The 18393-nt window shown below is 31.3% G+C and overlaps 2 protein-coding genes across 2 annotated transcripts in view; both read left to right on the forward strand.

The window, feature by feature from the left end:
• The first annotated feature begins 3523 nt into the window (after positions 1 to 3523).
• On the forward strand, positions 3524 to 17458 carry LOC126834011 (neuropeptide Y receptor type 2-like). The gene is made up of 4 exons (XM_050565656.1): positions 3524 to 3726; positions 7749 to 8141; positions 13702 to 14142; positions 15871 to 17458. The coding sequence occupies exons 2-4, from the start codon at positions 7794 to 7796 to the stop codon at positions 16306 to 16308; spliced, it is 1227 nt and encodes a 408-aa protein (XP_050421613.1). The 5' UTR covers positions 3524 to 3726; positions 7749 to 7793; the 3' UTR covers positions 16309 to 17458.
• Positions 4063 to 18393, forward strand: part of LOC126834010 (dystrobrevin beta-like) — a 30139-nt gene continuing 15808 nt past the window's right edge. Inside the window, exon 1 of the mRNA XM_050565655.1 lies at positions 4063 to 4066. The gene's annotated coding sequence lies outside the window, so the exon portion shown is untranslated. The remainder of the gene's footprint in view (positions 4067 to 18393) is intronic.

Raw genomic sequence — 18393 nt, forward strand, 5'->3', positions numbered from 1 at the left:
TTGTAAAAAACGAATAAGGCTACAAAAAAAATGAAACTGTTGATTTCGAATACGTATACAATTTAAATGTGTTAAGTATATTATACTCCTCAATAGGTTTCTGGTTTAATGCTTATATAATAATATAATATATATTATATACTTTATAAGCTGAATTGAAAACCGCGATTTCGAGCTCTCGACAATCAGACATTACACAACTAATGTTTTATCGTTAAAAAAAAGAATTAAATTTAATTACACTGAAGTGGATTGATTATATTGCGACCAGTGCAGTAGGTGCGCTGCACTGGGTTCGCCGCTTGAAACATCATATTAAAATATTAATAGGCTTCTAATTTAAGTAAAGTTTTGCATTTCTCGGCGTACGCACTATACTACTATTTATATTTTAACAACATCAAACGAGTCGAACAGCCTGCTGTGGACGTGTTTAAAAATAAAAAGTTCATTTCACCGGACTGGAGCCGTTCTTAAGTGACCTGTTTGTCGGTAGTTATGTATACTATACTTCATACTAGCTATTGTATGAACAATAAGCGGTATGTATATAAGTATACATACAAATATTATACATAATTATTGTTTTGGCACACGTTCAACGATTCTAATAGAAAAAAAATGTATAAATATAAAACCAATCGTTTTCAAAAACGATTCAATAAGTAACGACAACAAAAATTGCATAAAAGTACAAAAAAATCAAAAAATCTCTAATACAATATTATTGACAAACTTGTTTTTTTTTCATTCTTACAATTAGTAGTAGTTATTAGACAATTTTTTTTTTACTTTCTCTCACAAATAGTTTTTTTTTTTTTTTTGAGGCAATACATTTTGAAGAGCTACAAACATTTTCAGTTGCACCTGTTGTGCTAGCACTCATTTAGAAAAATAATATGTAATGGGTATTGTCTGTGTCTACACTTTTGAAAAATAGATAAGTTCTTTTTTTTAATCAATTATCAAAATGAGCCGAGTAATGTGAACCTACTCAAAATGTATCATCAATTATCTAATTCGAATTGAACATTTAGTATTACGGCTGTTCCGTTTAAATGCGCATTTAAATAGCTCCAACAATAACAGTGTAAATTTCAAGTGTAAAAAGAAGTTTTACGGCTTTACAACAAATTAAGATAATACTTATTTTTTTATGAGATATATTGCGCATATTACAATTGCCGTATGTAATTTATGGTGTCTAATAACATATATACCGTATTATTATAACTGTTCATAATAATTCTTCGTTTATCAGCGTTAAACCGAATTCAGTATAGGTACAGTTTGATTTGTATACTAATTCATACAAACTATATTTTTTACAGCAGAAGATCAGCTATGTACTCGTACATCATTGTTAAAATATATAATAGAAGCGTTGCATATTTTCATTTCTTTTGCACCTTATTAGTTACCTTATTACGATTGATTTAAGTATTAAAATATTTATTACAGCACTCGGAAAGCACCATAAGTTTAAAGTGACATAACCCATTCACGAACTAGTATTAAAACTGTGAAATCGATAACCAATAATAATTTTAACATCAGTAATTTGAGTGATATATTTGTATTGTTGATAAAATATATCACTTAAATGTTACCGCTCCAAGTTAAAGTAAAATACATACATTTTTCATAAAATATTATGCTGATATTTGTTAAAAATTACGACTATGCAACTAACAAACAATTTTTTTAAAAGTTTTTATAATTATATCTATCGCTACTCTTAAATTTGATATCGTCGTTAACCCCATTTCAATTATTTTAGTGTGTGTTACTGTCCATACCCAACAGTATACATTATTATTTTAAAATCATCATCCAGAAATGGGCAAAAAGTATCAAAATATCAATCGATGCCTACAAGTATTAAACAATTTCAAATATAATAAATTGATCAATTGTTCAAATAATAACATTAGTTGATGTTGAAAATCAACATGTAACCTTATATTAGTTTTTAGTTTTTACAGGTGCATCATAATTTATGGATGTATCAAGATATATTATCCTGTATTAATGCCCTCCTCTGCTTTCGTGTCTCGAGTCAAATTATTATATCTACATTTATTTGTGTTGGTATATTAACCTTATGATACACTGACCTTCCCATTTGTAATGTAAATATATACGAATTCTTTGGTAATTTTACTAGGTTATGTAGAAAAATGATTTTTTGTTTTTTTCTGGAAAAAAATTGTTTTTTAATAAGGAAAATGTATAAATTAAATTTTTTTTATTTTATTAAAACAAATTTTTTAAATTAAAATCGGTTTCCTACATAACACAGTAAAGTAGGCTAAGAACTCGAATCTCTTTACATAATTGAAATCCGACCATATAAAGTAGGACACATTTTATCACTCTTTTAGGTCTAAACTACCACCAAAATGTCGTTTACTACTATAATGTTTATTTGATATTCAATTATAGTGTTCTACATACCGTGTAATTAACAGTGTGGCCTTTAAAAAAAAACACACGTTTTCAAAATGTAATTTAGCCGGTTTTGAAAGTAGACGCCTCGAATAACGGTCAGTACTTTCCAGTACATCCAGCATAGGCAAAACTAGGAGGTGCTAAGGGGTCTTTAGCACCCTTAGACCCAAAATTAGTACCCCCAACTCCCGAAAATTCAAATTTTTTCGATTTCTTCGTGTAGCAGTTCTTAAGATTAGAAATCGTACCTGTACGGTACCTTATTAGACCAAAAATTTAAAAATGTCTTCCCTTCCTCTTTAAAATCGAGAAAACACCCGAAAATTTTACATTTTTTTCAACTTAAAATTACGGTGCGGCGCTCCAAATCTTTTTTTTTAAATATTCAAATTAGTTCCCAATTTATATAGAATATTCTTAAGACATAGTACTGCCGGCAATCTAAAAGGGGTGATTTTGTTTTCTTTCTTTCGCTTTTCATGCAAAGTTTTAAAGGTTTATATATGAAAATTAGACCAAAGGTAGAATAGGGCTACAACATAAACAATTTCCTCAAAAATCTGTAGTCAAACATTAACTTTTTTTTATTATTATTATTAATGGAAAACTCAGAAAATAGGGGAATGTTGGGTTATATCACTGGATAGCCTTCCTCCTCATACAACATCTCAACAGTTTTTATTTTTTTTTTCTCTGTATATATAACAATATTATATTTGATTATTATGTCTTGCAGCATAGACTGTAAATATTCTTCAATAAATAAATTTAAAAAAAGTTGCTATGTGCGGTTTATACATGTATTACATACTACCCACAGGTTCGCATATAAGCGTTTATTTAAAAGTGATTTTATCACTTTTTTGTTATAATAATTCCTGTAGACCTGTGACCTCTCCATCCCCACTGTACTAGCTTTTTTGGTTTTGTTTTACAAGAGCTTTCCGTACATGCCCGCCCAAGACATACCGAGGTATCTTCTTGGTCAGTGGGCGGTAAGCAGGGGGGGGGGAACTCTCTTCACTAACCGACGACACTAGTCCAGCGCACGCGGTAGTTGCGTTCACGCGCTCGTCCGGCCGGTACTCGTGTTCGTCGTCCGTTGGTGATTATAATATTTTAATTATTATTCGATTTATTAAGTATTGTTAATTGGCATTTTTTAAATTTGTTTTTACCTACCCGTTTTGTGTGTGTTTACGGTGTGTCACTTGTGTGTGTATGTGTGTTTTTTACCATCCGGGGAAGTGTCGGATGGACGAAATTATGAACTCTGTGAGTACAAAAATACTACAATAATAATCAAAACACGTTTGTTTTTGTGTACTTTAACCGTCGAGGCGGTCGTTACGTGAAAACAGCTAGTCCTGACTTGCTGGGCAGAGACCCCTTAACCTTAGCGTTGCCAAGAAAACGCCAGCTCGGGCTGTCGATATTCACAATAATAATTTTAAAAAAAAATCGCCTCGCAGACCTATCCGAAACCTAGACAAACCGATACGAAAGCTGTATGATGAGGGTGATAAAAACATGGCCAGTAGTATTATTGTATAACTACAGCACATCAATAGGTATACGCTGTCGTCGTTAGGCACACGTACTTGGCATAACCAAAGTTAGGCATCCCCTTCGTGACTGTAATTTTTTTTTCAAATATTGTTGGAAGGGCTAATATCAAAATTGCGTTTTCTTTATAACCAAGTAAAGTACCCAAAGTATTGTTATTATGGTAAAGTCTAAATTCAGTGGTCGAATTTAGACTAAATTATTTTTCAAACTTAACAAATATTTAAAATTATGTCTAAACTGGATAGCATATAACAACATGCTATAAATAATAATTTACAAAATGATCTACAGCGTTTGGTTTTTCTATCTAAAGTAAGCAGGTACATAAAAATCTAACGGTGTACCGTTGTTGGCAAAAGTGTACTTGATATATTTTCTATTTAGATAGATTTCCTCCATTATAAGGACTTTTGAGTTTTTCTTATGTCAATAACCCCATATTGGCCTTTGCTTGGTCTAGTGTTCTAAATAGTTCTTAGTATTATTAATAACATATAATTTTTACATTTAATTATAACGCGACAAGTATATTATAAATTCCAGTAATCATTTTGCGGTAATTAAAAGTGTTATTACTGCGGATATAATAGTAGGCAAGCCGAATAAGAACCAATTAAGGAATTGATTTTCAAGTATAGAAGTCACTGGAAAATATTGAATATCCATTAGCTGTCGAGTTACCTAACTTAACCTAAATACAGACTTAATGACGTGCCGTGTTGGTTTTAACTGGAAACTATGAGTCATAGACCTCATTGTTGGAAGAAATTAAAAAAATAATAAAAATCCTGTTTTTTAGTAAATTCATTATTATTGCTAGCATTCGTCGATATGATTACCAAAAATATATTGTGTGTTTATTTCTAGCGTTTTTTTTTCCAAATTTGTATACACACTGTACTGCCGAGTGCTGTAAAGGTGGTAAAAAGACTCATTGTTCTTACAACGACATAATATTATGTTATTGTTATCTGTACACAGCAGTGCGCTTGAGCAAAATAATAATTATGATATCAGTAATTGTTTTGAGTTGAGTCAGAACGTTAAGTCCTAGAAACGTGACGGCAGGTGGTAGTCCGGGTCATGACTAATGCTGTATAATATTATTTCATTAGTTTTTGGAAAATTTTCAACAAACTAACTCTCAATGTAATCTTACATCAGTCGAGCTGGGCCTATAACCAAACTAGATACAATTGTATTTTTTTTTGCCCATAAACTTGACGTACGTGCTTTTAAAGCAAATTGTACACTACATTATGTTATTGCTTACTCGGTTTAGAACCGACTTGGATATTACTCATAGGAAAACCTAACTAATAGTCCTACACCTAGTCGTGGTGAAAATAATGTGTTGGTTTGTCACTGGAGTGAAACAACATTTTATCATTTGGCGCGGATGATGAAAAAAAATAAAAACTATTTATATTTATAAATGTATGTATGTACAAAAGGGTATTAAATAATAATAATAATATTAAAAAAACGTTTTACATGATAGTATTTTTATTGCGCGTGGGTTACGTTGAACTCCAATTCTGATAACCGACTAAGTCAATGAAATATGCAACAAATAGATTTATAATAATTAACAATAAAAAAAAATTACCGAACAATCTGTTATAATTACCAATATAAAACCATAACGGCGCTTTCGATTAGCAGATATAAGTATACAATTTTGGATGTCGTTATGTAAGTATGATAACCGATTTTTATATTATACTTACCTTGTACCTAACGTGTAGACTTCTAGACGACCAACGCTTGTAAAGTATAGTGAAACGGTATAAGTAAGTGTAATAAACCAAGAGTGGGTTTAAAAGCGGTCATGACTTGAAAGCGATTCCTCCAAATCACAGCAGTTATACTTGGCTAATGTCTATCATTAGATAAATTTAGGTAACTGTATAAAAAAAACTATTCTAAATTAACAAACAAAACCGCATTCGTGACAAACAAATGATTTCAAAGTACATTGTGTATTATTTTATACAACACTGATGATATTTACTGCAAAATGTTTTTAGTGCTTGTCGAAGGAAAAGACTGACGTGGGAAAACCCCGAATGGGACAAGTCGAGAAAAAAATTGTGTTTAATATTGCAAAGAAAAAGGCTGTATAAAAAAATGACAATGATATAAATTAACGGGAAGTCATTATCAATTTACAATTATATTGTGTACCTGCTAAAAAAATCAATATGTTTTAATTAGGCGTCCGATAAAAAACTCGACCAACGTTTTTGCAAGTAAACAACATAAAAAACCCGCCGTGTCGTTTTTGTACACATTACCATTAGTAAAACGCATTCTTGTTCGTGTTGTCTTAAGAATTGGCAATTTGTCTTGAAAGACAACCAGAATCTTCGCTCATAACGTTTAGAGGAAATATTAAATATGCAACCAATGTATGAAATATTTAAAACTATGCTAACTTACGATTAGTTGTTCACAAAATACATAATAAACGCACATTTTCGATTGGAATTTATTTGTTTATCAGGCCTGTGCTAAGAGAGGGTGCAGTTCAAGGTGCACTCAAATAAAGGGTGGCATAAATTGTGAGGGAAATCCAATTTAATAATAATATCAGATGAGGGGCAATATAGTTTAAGGGAGAGGCGAAAAAAGATGGTTGTCCTTTAAGTTCATTATTATGTAAAAGTTTAATTTGAATTTATACAACTCGATATTCAATTAATTTTCAGTTAAATTAAATATAAGTTTTCCTGTTTTATTGAAATAGAAGAATTGAATTCGATTATATATATATTAACAGGGTCCGTTCTAAGTATTTTTGTCAATAACGATTAGATTACAAGGTTTCAATCCCCTTTTCTTTTTATTACTATTTATTCCCCTGCACACCCTCAGCGTACTTACGCAACTTGAATCAAGTCACAATCCAATATTTTCGTACTGTCTACTGCGAAAGTAGTATTTTAATTTGAAAGCATCTTCAAATTATGTACTTTGGACAGTTTTTAAAATATTTCGTTGAAACGCTTTGTTTTTATTATGTAATACAATTTTTAGATTAACTTTGTATGTACATATTATATATTATTTGTCTTACCTACTTGATACTCAATACAGTACTTACTGTCTTTATGGCTAGGTATATATACATATATGCATAATAACTATTCCAATAAAAGCCATAATTTTTATTTACATTCGGATAATACATATAATTTTCCAACTGCGCAAAATTGTCCTTAACATTGCAGCGCTTATATACAATGCATATTATTATTACACTCTGTATTTGAATAAAGTCGGTTGTATGCGAATGTGGGTTACATTAATTTTTAATGTCTTCGTACTAAGAATCCAGAACTTTCGTCTATGGTTCAAATCAAACTTAAATGGTTTATGTGAAAAGTTGTTGAAGAAGTCCTCACTGGTATATTACATTTATCATTACACAATACATTGGTTTTATTTACTTTTTAATGGCAATAACCAATATATAATATAGGTTGGAAATTAAATATATACCTATACATATATATATATATACATAAAAATATTAAATATATATATATATATGTATATATATTAATTAATTTTAAGCACACCCTTGAAAATTCGTTTGTAAGTAAGATCCAAAGACGTTGATTTGTTTTCCACCAGCTGCGGTTGGTCTGTTGGTTCTCTGCATGTAAATTACATCACGCGCGATATTGTTTAATAATATTTACATGAGCGATTTTTTGTCAAAGGTTACGTGAACCGCTCTACACGTGCACGCCGAGGGTACATATACAATGAGCCTGTTCAACACTTCGTATCTGCTGGGCAACGACACGACCGGCGGATGGGGTCTCCGGTACTTTTTCACTTTCTACTCCGAGTTCGGCGACGAGAAGACCGAGTCGGCAGTCGAAGTGTCCGTGTTGATGGTGATATTCGTGGTGTCCGTGGCGGCCAACGGGGCCATCGCCTGGGCCGTGCTCCGGTACAGGGAGATGCGCACCGTCACCAACTGTTTCCTACTCAACCTCACCGTGGCCGACCTGCTTTTCGCCAGCACCACGCCCGTCATGGCCTACGTCCGCTTACGTCCGGACTGGCCGTTCGGTGACGTCATTTGTCGGCTACTGCCTTACTCACAGGTACATACATTGTCATAGGTGAATAACACACATGGGTTTGCTTTGTAAATTACTAATACAAACCAAAAAAATACCATGGCAAGTCGTACTTACGATGCATTTAAGTAAGTATGATAATTTCGAATGTATTCAAAAAAAGTGTACAAGTGAATAAACATAGTAGATGTAAGCATATTTAAATATTGCGTGACCACAAAGGGTAATTGGTTATTTTTGAGTACACATTAAACCAGAAAACTCATTGTGCAATATTTAAAAAAAATAAAAACTCATTTAAATATTGCATGGATGCCTCTAAAATCTTTTAACGTTCATTAACACTACATGGCTATTTCTAGAGCGGTAATAATTGTGAATGGAACTTAAAAAAACCTACCTCAAAATATGTAGCTGATGCTTTTACAAACATACCGGAATGAAATATTAATAAAAAAAGAACCGAATCAGTTAATTAAAAACGCGTTTGACGAATATAATATTTATACTTGCGGTATAAATTATAATATTATATTTCAGTACCGCGATTCGAGCTAATACCGCAAACGTACAAACAATGGTAATAAATACATAATACATTTAAATTTAAAAAAAAATACTAAACTAATACTAATAACTGGTTAAGGGATTGCTCGCAAAATACCTACTATAATGTCCACGGCAACACAATAAATAGCAACAACAATAATCATACTAACTGTAACAATGTATGTATCTCTCATGGGGAATTTTTTTTGTTTGTAAAATAATCCCTTACTCATATTCTGCGAATATTTTGTGCGACAAACTATTTGTTAAAAATCTGTTGAATTTGCGAAATTTCCACAACAGTTCCAACAATTTGTCGTGTCACATCATTGTTGTAGTGTGCTTTGAAAAATGAACAACACTACAGTTTGTATAAATTTCATCGCTTGGGTTATTTTTCAAATTAAAATTAATTTGAGTAGAAAAAAAAATGTTAACGCAAGTTAATGTTAATTAACTTGTCAAAACGATTATGATAAATGCATAAAAAATATGTTTTCAGAGATAATAATATTGCCTGCTATTGCTCACCTGCTATTGTCCAACGAGTGTAGGTAAAATAATTATTATTACTATGACCAAGGTCGCATAAGCATGGCGTGAACATTGTTAAGTTATTCACTAGTAGGAGAGTATATTTTGTTATGAAACAAAAATAATACAGTAAATTTACTCAGTCCTAGACGATGAGTCATGTATAGTTGTTTTGGTCGCTTGCTTTCCTGTTGTGTCAAATCGCAAACTTAGTATGAAAAAATATATCTATTCAACATATTTATTAAAAAAAATTTCATTGAATAATATACCTAATGTTATAGTTTAAACATGGTACTGAAATGAGAATCCTATTATGCCAATATAATAAAATATAGATACATTATATTATAATATTTACTATGTTCTGTGGTTATTGTTGAATATATGTTTTTCCTTGGTATATTATATTACATAGCGAATAACATAAATGACTTTAAATTCCATTGACAATAAACGATACATTTTTTTTAAAAATAACCATTATGAGTAATTTGTTGTTTATTTCAAAATACAAAAACAAAATCAGATGCAATTAAAATCAATTTAGTGTGTATTTTCTTTGAACGAATTGACGAATAAATTTCACTGTTAAACCGGTTTATCGGTGGCTTCCATGTTTACTATTATCAATTTAGATAACAATAAACTGTTTGAACGCTCTTTGTAAGGTAACGTCGGTGGTTAGGTTGGCTAATAGCGTGAAAAAAACCATAACATATTATATGACTTGTAACGAGGCGCATTCGGGGTGAGTTCGGTTTAACGAAATATGATACATTTAAGAAGAAGACAAACTTGGAGCGAAAACAACAGCTTTACATTCATCCTGAGTACACTGTAATGGTTTGCAAGTGCAACTAAGACCACACTATTTAACATCCGGCGTTATATAATGGAGATTAGACCATTTCCGTTGAAATTTTAGTTAGTTTCCCTCAGCAAACATCCTGAGCTCGGTCGATTACAGCAAATATTTTCTATCCGTTAAACACAAACATTGGTCATTACAAATTTCCGTGCACAATAATTAATTATTATTATTATTACTCATCGGTCGATCAGAGAGTTTTCGAGAAAAAAATATATTTTTACGGTTCTCGACTAATTAGCTTTTAATTGTTCTTAATGGAGGTCGGTGGCAACGAATACTAAAAATGGTTGTGTGTGTGCCCAACATAATAATAATGATATACCAATAACGGATATAGCTAATTATGCCGTCATGATGTTTTAACACGAACACCGAACGTCGTTTACACTCCGCACAACAAAGGAGAAATGTTTACCGAAAATTACTAATAATTTATAAAAATATTTTTAAAATAATACACAAACACTAACAGCTCTAATCGTGCACACGTTCATGCCTAATTAACTGTGTTCGTATAATAACATATAATATTACCTATATAATATTATAAAAACCATATTATTATATTTTGCACTTAAACGCCACTTGTTTAGGTCAGAGAACAAAATATCCTGTCTACGCGTATCTTTACCGAAATAGCCTATTAAGTTATTGACTTTCTTCGTCTTCGACTTGATGAACACACTTGAATACAAAGTAATTCCCTTAAATGTATTTTTTTTTTTTGTGTAGTTTTCTCAGACCGTTGTCGTAAAGTGCACACCCACAGAAATTGGTGTACACTTTTCGGTAATTGTTTTTTTTTTCTTTTTCCAAAAGGTCAAAAGACTAATATAATGCCACTTGGGCGGTGGTGACTTTTCATTATATATATTATTACTTGCCTATAATCTATCTACCTACATAAAGATTGTAACCGAATTATATAATTATATATCCAAGAAAATCGATTGACAAACAACAGCTGTTGTCGTCCGACTACGGTTTAACATTTAATATATTATTATTATAAAAGGGACAATATTCATGGTACCTACACTTGGTTGGTCGTCGCCCTTGAAATTCATGGCACGCACGCCATACGGTCTGATCGCGTAGGGCGATATGGGAAATGATAATGAGCGATATGCCGGCGTGGTGTTCATTATACGTGCATGTGCATTGCGACGGGTTAATGCGGTCAAATTAAAATCAATTAGACGTGTCGACTAATTGACCCGGCTTCGTCATCGCGGTTGACCTTAATATAGATGGAATATTAAAACAAAAACTGCATCCTTTTATTAACGAATCTAGACTCTTTTGATCTGTAATAATATTGAGTTGCTACATGAAGAAACAAAAAAAAATGAGAAAATAAATTATTGTACAATAATTATTGTATCGAATTCGCGTCCAAGTTAAATACAAACCGATACAAAACCACCTTATAGTTTGATTTGAGTCTAATATTGTATAATTAATATATTTCCAATAACCGTATGGTAAGATTACATTGTCCTTAAGGTATATTTTCATTTTATTAATTAATATTGAAGTTAAAATAAATTGGTGTCCGACTAAGTAGGAACATACTAAAATAATAATATTGTGTACACTATAGGGTATATATATTTTGGGGGGAAATACTAGAAAACCATTAGGTAAACATTCGGCTATTGCACAATACTGTAATACAAAACAGTTGAAAGCTATAGCGAACTGATAAAACGCAATCAAATCAAAATATATAATTTAACATCCCACGCAATGCGTGACAACATACAGAAAATATGACAAACAGTGAAATCAAATCTCCTGAGAGCTCTAGACTAAACAGTAATAATAATAATAATGAAAAAAAACAAATCTGGCATTCTTCACTAAAACGAGACATAAAAAAAACTTTTTTTTAAAAATCTCCACAAATGGCGCAGACTTCAAAACTACCATACTTGTGCACCCCTAAAATAATATGTCAATAAGTACAAACCCGAATAAGCAAGCCAATCGTTTATTAGGCAACGCATATTTGGTTTAAACAATTATACATACAACTAGAAAATATTATTTTTATGTTTTTTAAAAAAAATGTACTACATTGTGTAACGTTTTGTGATTAAATGCGTTTTCGGTGTAAGCCCACGCGGTATTTCCAACGTTATATTATACAGTATTATACTCTATACAATGCACAACAGTATATAGTATTATACTACTTAAGGGAAATTGTCCAATGGCCCAGAGGTAGGGTACACGTTGTCAAACTGGCATACACACCATATAATACAACAACTGAAGTAGTTACATGTTACAAAATTATAACAATATAACCCATAGGTAATATTAAAAAAAACAATATCTAAACCGACCGGATTTAATTCAGGCTTATATTGGGGCACTGCTAATATTGTGTTTATTACCGATATCGGTTTAATACAATAATATATTGTATTTTAGAAAAAAAACAAAAAGATTTAGTCCCGAATTCACGCTTAAAGTCAACATGACAGTTGAACAGACATAATATTTTCTTAACAACCTTGTCAAACATACTTAAGTTGTCACTCGACAAGCGATACTATATTGTATTGCAATCTGTAAACAAGAAAACAAGACATTTCTTCTTTTTTTTTATATCAAATATTTCATTAGATTTTCGAGTTTAGATTAAACAGAATTTAAAAAAGTACGATTAAAAAAAGTTTAAATAAGTTCACTTTTTATTTTTACATTTACAAAACTATAAGCAATAACAATTAGACCTAATTAATGTCTTACAAGACCCGGGCCGTCCCGTTGCCAAAAATATTATGGCGTTTAAAATGTCCACCAAACAACCAGAGAACACATAAAAAGTTTGGGGGAAAATAAAAATGTTTATCCTAATCTTAAGGAATGCCACCGTTTGCTAAAAAAAAATTGTGGCGCTAAAAATAGATAAACGTTAAGATTAATTTAAACCTCCTAAAGTTAAGGATAAATCTCTATAAAAAAAAAACGCTATATAAATAGATAAAAATATTTTTAGTTTAATCCGTTATTAAATTATAACATTTTATTTAATATTATTATGATTTATGAGACATCACGGTTAGGCATTAGCCACAGACACACATACATTTTTTTTTTGCTTTTTTTATATACACAACAGAAATGTATCCGGCAAACAAATCTGTGTTTTTACAATTTATCGTCAAAGCGACCGACGAATATAAATTATTTAATTTTGTTAATGGATTAAATTGTTTTTTATTATCATAGTAAGTGAAAGTGTGATGACAATTTCAACACCGTTGTATTATAATTAGATATAGTTTGTCGTTTTCAAGTTTCAATGAGACAAAATGCATTTTAAGTAGAAACACTTCAAAAAAATGTTGCTTTTTATCAAATCATGTTGGCTATATAATATAGAAAAAAAACAAAGATGATTAAAATACAGATTGCCTTGCATTTATTTAATAAATATAATATAATTAAATGTAAAATGTCTTAAGTTAACAGTAATATTTCTACGATTACAACATTTAGGTAAATTAAAAGAAAATACATTTTATAAGAAAGAAAACTGTAAATACGCCGCTGTTGATTATTTAGCGTTAATATGCCTACAATAAATGTATAATCACTATATTATGTCCACAGTTTGTATGCGGTTTCGTGTTGCTGTGGACGTTGACGCTGATCAGCATGGACCGTCACAGGTGCATCGTGGTGCCACCGTACCGGTCGAGACTGACGCCCAAGCGTGCCGCTGGGCTGACCGTGGTAACGTGGCTGATCGCCAGTATCGTGTTCATGCCCGTGGCGTTGTGGTTCCACGTGCAGTCCGTCAACGACGGCGACATGACCGTGTGCACGCTGGTGTTCCCGAAAAACGACACGTTCAAGCTGTCCATAGTGTTCACGGTGTCGGTGGTGTCGCTGTCCTGCGTATTGCCGCTGTCGTTGTTCGTCTACCACTATCAGCGGATTTTCCACAAGCTGAACAAAACGCGCCGGAGGCTCGAACAATCCGCCTCGCACCGCACCAAAGCCATGTCGCAGAACAGCCTGTCGCCGACCGCGTCCGGCTCCATACCTCAGGTTAGGTTTAAAGTTTAAAAAAATATATTATTTTGATAACTCTGTATACATTTTACAAAAAAAAAAATGCTGTTTAGTGCACTTGCTGAAGTCAAAATCAAAATCGTTAACAATCTTATTGACAGACGGTAGTGGAGAGACTGTTTTTTTTAGTTTCTCGTGTCTTTAATAAATAATAATACACGTAGGCAGAGATATACATGGGCCATCAAATTATTATTAAGTGCAACGGAAAGGTCAAATGTACTAAACGAACATTGGGTCAATTAATGAATGATTTTTTGATTTTTTTTAAATATAATTTCTATAACGTATCTTATTACACAGTAACCTCTAGTATTGACCAGTGAATAAGTATTATTTGTATAGTAACGAAAAACAAACGGAAACCCGTTCAGTCATTACAAAAAAAAAAAAAAATAATAAATAAGTGCCTATTGTCTAACGACCCAGTGACAAAACTGTTGGCCATTACTTTGTCTTGTATGATAATATTATTATTATTATCGAGACTTTTGTGTTTTGACATGGTTTTTTTTATATTATTATTTAACTATTTTTTTTTTTAAGTTATAACAAAAGGTGTAACTGTAACACCCTCACAGAGTCGGTCAATTAAATCACAGTTATACTTACTAAGTTCCGTGTACGCCGTGGATCATGGAATTTAAAATCCTATATTTTATGCATTCACAAAAATATGATCATTAAATAATAATTCAATACAAACATGATACATCCAATAACAATGGGGTAGGGTATGAAAAATAATCCCAAAGGCGTGGTATTAATATTGTGTTTTAACTTTATTAAACCTTTTATTAAATCGTTAAAAAAATAAAATAACAAAATTTGTATATTTTATTATTCATATATTATAATGCCACCTGCAACTAGTAATTGTAAATAATTACAAATAGAACCTCCCCTACCTTCCCCACATATCATTTAGATTATTTTTACTTTTTGGTACTATAACTATAATAATATCGACTATTATTTGTTTACTTTTTTTTTTAAACTGTGTATATCAATAGGTATAGCAAGTTTTTAAATTTTTTTTTTAGCAGTTTAACGACTCGGATTTTGTTAACGTTTGCCAAACAAACTTTCCCACCGCGTGCTATCGCTTTGATCGTTTAATATACATTATATTTCGTGTTGGTACAGCTGTCTAAGTTCATATTATTATGGCGCCTAGCACTCGGTTACTTAACGATATTTTATTTTAGCTGGCTTTCTTCTTTGTTCATTCGATTTTAATGATCGGCGGCGTGTCTCAAACAGAATAATTTAAAAACGCATCGCCGTAGTGCAGTCAAAATAGAAACGTCCCACAACAACAATAATACTGCGTACTGTGGCCAAATATTACCTATATGCATATTATGTTTTCTAGATATCCAAATTTACAAGTTTACAAGCATTCACTTCACTTCCCTCAGGCCGGCCTAAAGTCATAGTGTGTAATTTTATTGACAATGTTCATGTATTTGTAAATTTACTTATAATTTTTTTTTCTTCACTAACCCCTTAAAATCCTCACTCATCCTCTTTTGTGTATTTATATACTTCCTTCTGAGTAGGTACATTCACTGAAAAGTATACTATTTTAACTTGTGTGGTTTAAAAAGTAAATCAAATGAAATCATGTTCATACATAATATGTCCAAGAACAAGTAGAATACCAGAGTTTATTTTAACACTATATAATAATGCGTTTTGCAGGTGTTGGTGCGTCACGAAACGCTAAGGTACCAGAAACACTTGAGGGTGGTCCGCGTGCTGCTCATCAACGTGATCGTGGTGCTGGTCATGTGGCTGCCCATCACGGCGGTCATGTGCCTCATCTACATGGACGGCAGTCGAGACACGGAGGACACGGACTTCTTTTTGCGGTCGCACCACTTTATTCTGGGACTGTTGCTAGCCTTGCTCAACACGGTCGTCAATCCGATATTGTACGGCGTGTTGTCGGAGAACTTCCGCAAATGCTTCGCACGGTTGTGGTTTATATCGAAGCGGCGGCGGGCCATGAACCGCGAGCTGTTGGACAACATGAGCAAGGGGTGTCGGACGCACAGCAACGGACACAACAACTCCATATTGCACAAGGAAGGCAGTTCGGCGTCCGTCGTCGACTTGCCCGCCACCAACTGCTGGTAACCCTAGGCCCGAAAACCCGCGACCATACAAAAAACCCATAGGGTATGTTTAATGGCTTTGTTCCTGCGTTGCGTTAAAATAATTTAGTATTATTTTAACGACTTGTAATTATCGTAGACCAAGAGATTACGTACTATAGGACTTATTACTACGTTTCTTGTAAGTAATTGTACCTACAAGATAATTTTTGTTATCAAAAATTATATTGCTAATGCTGGCCAAACGGTAATAATTGATTTGACTATTCGAAGTTTGAGTCTCGTTTAGGAAATCCACGTTTATTTGGTACATACCTATCGTACCTACTTGAAAAATACTTAGGTACCGCGTATTAGGTACATGCACACAATTAAAAATATATTGATAGAATATAATTCAGTAAAATATGATCTCATTGCGGTAACATCAATATTAATAAAGACTATAATAATATTATAATCCAGTGGCCACGCAGGTTTTAATACATTATAGGTACAATATTGTTTATATTTGTGTTTTTATAAATTTATATAATATTATGTCTATCCAAAAGAACTATTGTATTATATTATTTATACAATTTATATTATACAGCCCATAATATAAGTATCGTGTATACACATATAGCATAAAAAAAAAACATTTATAGCATTTTTATAAAAAAAATTGTACCCAACACATTAATAGGTACATCAATATTTATAAACCGGGTAAAAAATATCAAAATACCTAGTTATTAATCATTACCTAATGATTAAGGCATACCTGCCTGATGTATTATTATATGTATTCATTATTCTGTGTGATGTGATTTTTTTTTTAAATTGTAATTCAAAACTATTTTTACCAAAGATGTAGGTTTAACTATAGTTAATGAAATAATTATGTTCATTGTCTTTCCCACAACATCTCAAATCTTCAATGAATTTATTAAGTATTTATTGTTACCTCCATGCATAGTATGAACATGTTATGACTAGATTTTTACAAAATTATTATTTTTTTATTTTAATGCATAATATTTATAATTGTATATTTTTATGTACGTATTTATATGCATACTATTATAATGTAAATACTGAATGTTAATCACCTTGACTGCATTTAATACGTTGTAATCATAAACTATTTGAACTATTTTAAGGCGCAATAAAACAAATTCACAACTAGATTATCTGCCTAATATAATAATATGATGTATTATTACTTACTTTTTAGTTAGTATTATTAAATAATTTTTTTAAATAATAAAATATACTATGTTTTAATGTTTTTTAGTCGGTCTCATAAGCACAATTAAAAGTTAAAATAATACTGAAGTCTTCAAAAAATATACCTACCCACGTTAGTTATTAAAATTAAAATTTATTTAAAAATGTATTATTTTATTTTAGTAAAATTTACTCATAAATCGTATATTATTTAATACAATCTTATAACCACTAAAGCTTGCATAACAATAATAGCTGTAAAACATTTTAAATTTCAGGCACGTTATTATACGTAAATAACAAATTGCGAAACACCTAACAAAAAATATGTTTATTTCAGTTTTTAAGTACCTACTTCCTACTCATTTATTAATATATAGCTACAGCCTACATTTCACAAATGGATACAACAGTCGCTTTATTATATAACCAAATTATATATTGGTTCGTACTCTAGATATCTTAATAACATAAACTTTATCGCTACAAAGCAATTGTACCGCGGCAGCAAACCTTAACAAGTTCTAAAATACCATTTTTTAGACACAAATACTTTTAGTAGAAAATACGGATTTCAATATAAAACCATATTTGATATATAGGTAGGTTTTTTAACCATACAAACTGCATTTATTTTATAATCAAAAGCTACGTCCTAATATCATTCAGTTTATATTTTTATATGTATAACAACAAAAATCACAAGTAATTGTAATCTGAATGCAATTTAAAAACAAAACCTTTGGAATTATTTTTCTTCGTAATTAGAACAATCATTGATAATTCGAGACACGTTTTAGTAGACGGTGTAAGTGAACTTTTTAGTGTTGATTTCATTTGAAATTGGCCGAATAATTTTATTATAACGATTTACAAAATCCAGTAATTTGTATGT

Source organism: Adelges cooleyi, unplaced genomic scaffold (assembly GCF_023614345.1).
Source record: "Adelges cooleyi isolate 19-005CV unplaced genomic scaffold, UGA_ACOO_1.1 ACOO_flye_CR_arks_rails_tigmint_CR_PRNA_2, whole genome shotgun sequence".
Classification (NCBI taxonomy): Eukaryota; Metazoa; Arthropoda; class Insecta; order Hemiptera; family Adelgidae; genus Adelges; species Adelges cooleyi.

Bases quoted from the DNA above. Each gene is read 5' to 3' on its own strand.
- LOC126834011 (XM_050565656.1), top strand. From the start codon at position 7,794: ATGAGCCTGTTCAACACTTCGTATCTGCTGGGCAACGACACGACCGGC. The intron at 8,142-13,701 runs GTACATACATTG...TTATGTCCACAG, and splicing joins GGCTACTGCCTTACTCACAG to TTTGTATGCGGTTTCGTGTT. The intron at 14,143-15,870 runs GTTAGGTTTAAA...TGCGTTTTGCAG, and splicing joins CGTCCGGCTCCATACCTCAG to GTGTTGGTGCGTCACGAAAC.